Consider the following 7,143-nt stretch of genomic DNA (forward strand, 5'->3'; position numbering starts at 1 on the left):
AGGCAGGGGCCTGCCCATGGCCGAGGATCAATCTGGCCCGCCGGCAGCGGACGGGGTGGTGGTGGCGATGAAGGGCCATCCGGGGTCAGGCAAGTCTACGGTGGCTCGTGCCATCGCCTCCGCGCTCCGATGCCCGCTCCTTGACAAGGACGACGTGCGGGACTGCACCCTGCACCTCGAGCACGCTGCCGCCGGCAGCAGCATCCTCAACGACCTCTCCTACGCCGTGCTCTGGAGGTTGGCCGAGAGGCAGCTCCGGCTTGGCCTGTCCATCGTCGTCGACTCCCCACTGTCGCGTCGAGCCCATCTCGATGCTCTGGCCCGCTTGCCTGCTGCACTTGTTATCATTGTGGAATGCCGGCCAGGCAACCAAGATGAATGGCGCCGCAGGCTGGAGGAGCGTGGAGGTGTCTTGGCCGATGATGGATGGCATAAGCCCAAGACGTGGGCCGACCTAGAAAGGCTTGTGGAAGGGTACCAAGGTTGCACAAACTATGACATTGGGGATGTGCCGAGGATCGTTGTGGATACAACGGACCCAACGGTCAGCACAGAGGCAATCGCTGTCAGGGTTGTGGATTTTATTAGGCCTCTTCTAGCCCATGCGCATTAGATATGTTATAATAGCTGTCCACCAACGTTTTGGTGAAGACAAGGTTCAAATGTTTTCTGTCAGCAGCAAAATAGAGGATAAGTTAAGTTTCAGATCAGAATTTCATGGCAGAATGTTAAAATGATGTATATTGTATTGTATAGGATTGGAAGTGCATCTGTTTAACTTTTTCATCCGTTCCCTCATTTCCTTGCGCAGCGTTGGTGCTTATGCTCGCCCTCTGTTTACGAGTGTAGCCGTTCGCAGTACCTCAAACGTGTTGCAAAATGACCCACCTATGTATTATGTTACTGATTTTGAAGCCTTTACTTGAGACTTAATACATTTTGCTTCCTTCCCCATCATTCAGGTTACAATGCTAGATCATTACACAACACATTGTTTGTTTTCCCCGTAGTGATAGCTGCTTATGTCACGGTGTCTACTTAACATCAACCCTGTAGAAGTCTCTGTAATGCATTACTAGGAATTATGAATCTCTTAGGAAATAGTTAACCTGTTATTCTCAATCTAGGTTTGCAACCATTGATATCACTCATCTTTATTTGGTCCTGGTAATCTAAAAATGATCATATATACATGTACAGTCATAACATTTCAGTGGCTATTTTAGAAACCAGAATTGATGGCGAGAAACATCGACATTTTTCTCTTACAACTCAGATGTCCTGATTCTGAATGTGTAACACACTTTTTTGTTCTGTGGTTTGCTATGGATAAGACGCTGGCAGCTTTCAATTTCCATTTCATTATTGGTAGCCTGTCAAGTGGGGGCAAGTACAGTAGAAACAACCCTTTTGGTGACTGAATAGAAAAAATCAACCTGGATTGTCTGATTGGACCTAGATTGGTCATTAAGTTTTGGAACTTGTGGGTGTAAGTTTTAAAACTCGACGGTGCAAGTTTTGTAACTTGCATCTGTGCCATCCATCTCTGATCTGATGGCCCAAGTTGATCTTTTCTATTCTTGCACCATAAGGTCTGATTCTATTGTAGTCGTCCCCTTTAAGTTGCACTGACGAAAACTTGTTTCCAACAGCACCATGTATCTTTTAATGCTCAAAGAGGCCTAGTCATAAGAAGCAAGCTATACTTCTATTTTCTTTCAAGAAAACAATGAGATCATGTTATTTTGAAATTCAAGAATTTTATGATTTGTTGGGAGGCCATATGTTATTTATTTGTACTTCAAAAGTGTTTTTTCTGCAGCACGAGGCAGTCGTGTGTTGGGAGAACAGTAGTATGCATATTGCAGTCTCAAGCATCTGAACAAATACAAAGTTGAGCACTAGGGTAGCCAGTTATATTAAGAGAGCAGTGATTCGGTGCCCAGGCTCATCTGCACCCGCGTTTAAGGAAAAAATCAAAAAAAAATACTAGAAAAATTCAAAAAATTCCAAACAAATTTTGCATGGTAGATAATTTGGTGCGTGAGGTTCGCTCCAAATTTCAGATCATTTGGACATCTGAGTAGCTCTCGGCAAAAAAGACAAATTTCGTGTCTGTAAATTTTTTTACTGTCCATGTACTGTTCTGACCCAATTTGTCTTTTTTGCTGAGAGCTACTCATATCTCCAAATGATCTGAAATTTGGAGCGCAGCTCACGCATCAAATTATCTACCATGCAAAAAAGAATTGGAGTTTTTTTGTATTTTTTTCTTGAATGGGTGCAGATGAGCCTGGGCTCAAAAATGGATACAATCTTATAATGTTGAAACAGTATCAGTACTTTTCTTGTTTGTGAAGACTATCACCAGAGCCCAGACATAACTCCCTCGTTTTGTGTTTCACCAGTCCCCGTGCTAGATGGCATCTTCTACTCTAAAACCAGGTGTGCCTATTACTTTGCAAGAGCTAGAGCCCTCCTCAGAGATGTTCAAGCAAGGGGCATCCCTTCGGGTAACAGGAATGTATGTGTGCAGTGCAGGTGCTTCCTTCTGAAAAGTGCAAACTTCTGTGCTAACCTTCTTGGCTTGTAATTCTTTTAGCCTTCAGTCATATGATGTGGACTCTGCAGTTGTTGTCATTCAAGATGGCAGTGCTAGACTGAAGATTGATACTCAAAACCTGAGAGACATTAGTTTCCGCAGCAATTCCACGTTCCAGTTCATCGGTGAACTCCTGATCCAGCCAAATAACGATGTAATTTTTTTCTCCTTCCAGATTTTGCCAGTCGGTTTGGTCTTAGTATCATTGGAACAATGCTACATCAAATTTGGTGCTTGCGTCCTGCAGGCGATTCTACAAGCACGTGTGGGCAGGAATGTTGATGGACTTGACCTGAACCTTTACCAGCAGTCTTTGATCATCCGACGGCAACATGAAGCCAAACTACTGAGCTCCAGGAGGCCATGATCCAAAGCTGTGAACCAGGCTCAAAGCCTCACTTCAGTTTTTCTGAAGTATGGAGCATGTGAGAAAAGAATCACCTAACTCATGATGACCATGTTCTCCAGTTTGTTATAGAACCTACAAAGTGGTACTAGTAGTTAACTGAGTTTCCTGAGCACAGATTATCCCTCGAGGGCCACCTCATTCTCAAGGATATTTAAGCTATCAGGTCCATGAGCTCATATTGGTTGAGGGTCCATATATCTGTTTTGTGGGCTGGCATTCCCTTTCAGCTCGACGGATGTGGCTGCAGAGTGATATCCTATTATTCTGAACAATTTGGAACCTGACAGGCTGTGTGGGGACAGATGGATGTGATGCCTACAAACCTTAATTTCTTTTAGTTAGTGATAGCGCTTCAGACTAATTACCGCTGGAGGCACATAAACCATGGGGAACTTACATGAGCAGCCGTATAATGGGAAGGTGTATATACACCTGATATGGGGGAGATTAATAATTAAAGAAGTCAATAAAGTTCGGAACTATATTTTTGAATAAACTTGACTTTTTTTCACTAGTATACTTATTTTCACGAATAAAAACCCAGCGTTGATAAGTCACTATTCACACTAATTTGAGGTGTATATACACCTGATATGGGGGAGATTAATAATTAAAGAAGTCAATAAAGTTCAGAACTATATTTTTGAATAAACTTGACTTTTTTTCACTAGTATACTTATTTTCACGAATAAAAACCCAGCGTTGATAAGTCACTATTCACACTAATTTGATCAAATATTTTTTGCCTTGAAGTCAACACATTTTTTCTTTTGTGATTTTTTTATACAAGTACAATGAAAGGTCAAGTTTATTTTAAAAAGAATAGTTTTTTATTTAGTTATCACCCCCACCCACACATAACTGGGTACCGTCAGCAGAGGGCAGTGCTGAACGAACGATTCGTCGGCCCCCAGAGGTTTGATCGGCCGAACCCCATGTGTTCGATCCAGCAGCTGGCCCAGTAAATTATTAAACGTGCAGAAAATAGGGGTTAGCCCCCAATTAGTTATTTTTTAGAAAAAAATTGACATCAATTTTTTTGTCATCTTTATCTTTACCTAATAATAAAGGATGGATGATTTCATAGTTCTTCATAGGTCATCTGTTTATATCCGTTGATTTTATGTTAACCATAAGAATTGACGACTGAGATTTAAAATAGATTTACACACATGTAAAGTAAAAAGCCCGCAGAAGGAAGTCCCATACCAATACTACGGTTCCAACTTCCTATGCCGCTCCTAATCTTTCTGCCTTCAGGTTATGCCCGGCTTAGGCATGGAGTATCCTCACCATCATCGTCCTCCTTTTCCACAGCTTGAAGGTTCTCAAGTTCTCCTTGATAGTATTGTTTCTGCTGCAAAACAAGATGAACTATGTTTCCACACTTTAATTGTATATCGCCAAGTCAGTTCTCAATTTCAATACTATGATCGGTCTATAATTCTCCTAACCACAGAGCACGCGATGCCACCATGGCATGGGTGTCATGCCACCTCGTGCTCCCTTCTGGCTTGGTTTCGAGATTCCGGCAGCCTGGGCTCGCCGCCGTCGGGATCCGGCCACCACGGCTCATCGTCAGCAGATCCGAGGACCTAGACTCGCACTATCTGACGGTGATGTGCTTCTGCTACGAGGCCAAGAGGAGAAACGGCTGATGTGGGAGCAGGAGGCGGATGGTTGTGGATCCGGGGAGCCGCGGACATGGCACGGGTTGCCCACCGTGGGCACAGGAGCAGCGAGCTGCAAGCCGGCACTGGTCGACATTTGTGCAGGCCGATGGTTCTGGATGTGGATCCGTTGGCGGCTGGCATGGTTTGCCGGAGCTAGGCAGGGGAGCAGCAAGCTGCAAGCCAGTGATTGTTATTGCTTTGTACAGATTGCTCCGATTTTTATACATGCATGTGATTCCTTCAATTTTGCGCTGCTACTGTTTCTATGCTGAATTTTCTTGGTGTTTGATTCGTGCCGTGAAAAGATGAGGATCAGAGAGAGGAAAAGAGAGAATGTGAGAGAGATTGAGATGAATTTCTCCGTGGGTTGCATGTGTATCGTTGCTGCTGCCTTTTGTGCTGGTGCTAGGCTTTGTTGTATCCAACGAATTGAGTCGCTGAGGGGATCCTACCTACGAGCAGCCAGCATGAAGTTGTGCTGGGTCGCTGTGTTGGACGACTGACATTGGAAGGCTCTAGCCGATGCCGCCGGGTGTAGGAGTCTCCCTAATCATCCTCTCCATGGCCGCTGCCTCCCCTGACGTCACCGCATCATGGTCTTCATCGGCGCCCGAAGGACACGGCCACCCCACGCGCTGTAGCCTTCCCCTAGCTGCCATCGCCGTCTCCCTCTACATCGCCGCGGTAGGCTTGTTCACAGTAAGGACATAAGCATATAAGAATACCTTAGACAATACATTAGGAAACCATGAGAGTATGACAGTGTTTAACTTCAGGTGGCAGAAAATCATGCACCACACACGTTCAATCAGTCACCTTCTTATGCTTGCATATATTTCGGTGGAGTACTCAACATCCTAATTTGCGTCTACTTGATGAACTGAGCCCACATATCATGTCGATTTGGTCACCATTGAGTGGATCGAGAGCTACCTTAAGACCCATGATGTACCAATGGTATATATCTCATGTACGAAGATATGGCAACTGAGTTTGGTGTCTCTGCTTCTTTGGTTTCTGAATAATGGAAGAACTCCCAGCCTTCCAGAACACGCATGGTAGCTTTAACTTTGCCTAATAAATTATCTCCATAATAGGTGTCACAGTTTTGAACTAAACTTAGTTCAAAATTGCGACACTTATTTTGGATAAGAGGGAGTACCGTATATGGTCAATCTAGGATTAAAGTCTATTTATCAACTTGGATAGTCTAGGTTGCAGTGTATCTCGGGTGCCTCTTTCAGTTTTAGTAGTTATCGGTGATATTGGTTGCTCGATCTCTATAGTGCTCTATTTGTACTACTTTTATTGCTCTGCCGCAGACGGCTACGTCTCAAAGTGGACCTTTCGAACATTTGATAAAGGTTTGGGTTTCAAGGCTGGTCCTGTTTCTGGAACTGTGACTACTATTTCTTAACCCCTCTGGCTATTTTAAGGAAGAAAAAAATATTAGGTTATCAAGAATTTCGTGTCCCCCATCTTGTTGCCAACATGCTCTTCACCTCAACCATATCACTACCATTATCTCTTAATGCAGTTCAGCAATTTCAAACTTCGGTGCGTACCGGAAGTATCTACCTACTCCCGAGCTATTAGTTTTGCGAGAAGATGATAGTATATAGCAGAACATGCCTGCTTACAAGCTAGCAAGCTGCTGGGTTGATTCCCTTGGAGATTAGCTAGCTATAGATATTTGTCGGATGGAAACAATACATACTAACCTTGCCGACTATCGTGATTACTGGTTAATCCTATTCAGTGTTTGCAGGAAGGTGATGATCTTTCAGGCCAACAACTTATGGCGTGAGTTCACGTCTTCACGTATGCATGCACATGATCATCTAAAGTAGATGTTTATACATGAATTGTAGCGATAACTTACATACTGATCGATCTGATTATTGATATACCACTATGCAGATTGCGTCAGTGCCACCCCACCAAACCGACCCGAGCAAAACGCTCACTCACTACACACTTCATTTGATATTATACAAAGTTCTAATACCATAATATTAATGCGTTGTTGGACTCTATATGGTGCTGGTACATACTAACATACGTGTACTTCTTGCTTCCTTGAATGCCTAGATATTTCTTTAGCAATAGCTAAAAAGTGTACATTTGGGAAGGAGAGGGTTGGAGGAGATCATCGTTGATCATTCATCTAACAATACAAACTATTAGTTTCAACGATCAAAGCATCGAAGGCTAACGGTTTTTTTTGTACTAATTAATTAAAAGATTCAAGGATTCAAATTTATATTCTAAACATGAGTGTCAAGATTAACACAATCTCGAGACATGCATGTGGTCTTACCAGGGTGTCTTATTCCAGAGGTTCCTCAATCATGTGCTCTTATAGAGCGTTGGAGCACCCGTTGCAACAAAATAAATAATTTTCCAGAAAATTAATTAGGAAATCATGTGTGTTTCGAACAATTCAATTTTGAATTCTT

At 43.2% G+C, this 7,143-nt stretch overlaps 2 protein-coding genes across 2 annotated transcripts; both read left to right on the forward strand.

Annotated features, from left to right (window-relative positions):
* The first annotated feature begins 6 nt into the window (after positions 1-6).
* On the forward strand, positions 7-786 carry LOC125536971. Its single transcript, XM_048700263.1, has one exon. It carries the CDS (start codon positions 17-19, stop codon positions 611-613), a length of 597 nt encoding a protein of 198 aa, XP_048556220.1. The 5' UTR covers positions 7-16; the 3' UTR covers positions 614-786.
* A 152-nt stretch (positions 787-938) lies between these two features.
* LOC125536972 (CST complex subunit TEN1-like) lies at positions 939-3,201 on the forward strand. The gene is made up of 3 exons (XM_048700264.1): positions 939-2,524; positions 2,603-2,756; positions 2,850-3,201. The coding sequence occupies exons 1-3, from the start codon at positions 2,421-2,423 to the stop codon at positions 2,967-2,969; spliced, it is 378 nt and encodes a 125-aa protein (XP_048556221.1). The 5' UTR covers positions 939-2,420; the 3' UTR covers positions 2,970-3,201.
* Positions 3,202-7,143: the final 3,942 nt, after the last annotated feature.

Source organism: Triticum urartu, chromosome 2 (assembly GCF_003073215.2).
Source record: "Triticum urartu cultivar G1812 chromosome 2, Tu2.1, whole genome shotgun sequence".
Lineage (NCBI taxonomy): Eukaryota > Viridiplantae > Streptophyta > Magnoliopsida > Poales > Poaceae > Triticum > Triticum urartu.

Coding starts and splice junctions, on each gene's coding strand:
- LOC125536971 (XM_048700263.1), top strand. CDS start 17: ATGGCCGAGGATCAATCTGGCCCGCCGGCAGCGGACGGGGTGGTGGTG.
- LOC125536972 (XM_048700264.1), top strand. CDS start 2,421: ATGGCATCTTCTACTCTAAAACCAGGTGTGCCTATTACTTTGCAAGAG. Junction 2,525..2,602: donor TCCCTTCGGGTAACAGGAAT/GTATGTGTGCAG, acceptor TAATTCTTTTAG/CCTTCAGTCATATGATGTGG. Junction 2,757..2,849: donor TGATCCAGCCAAATAACGAT/GTAATTTTTTTC, acceptor TGCGTCCTGCAG/GCGATTCTACAAGCACGTGT.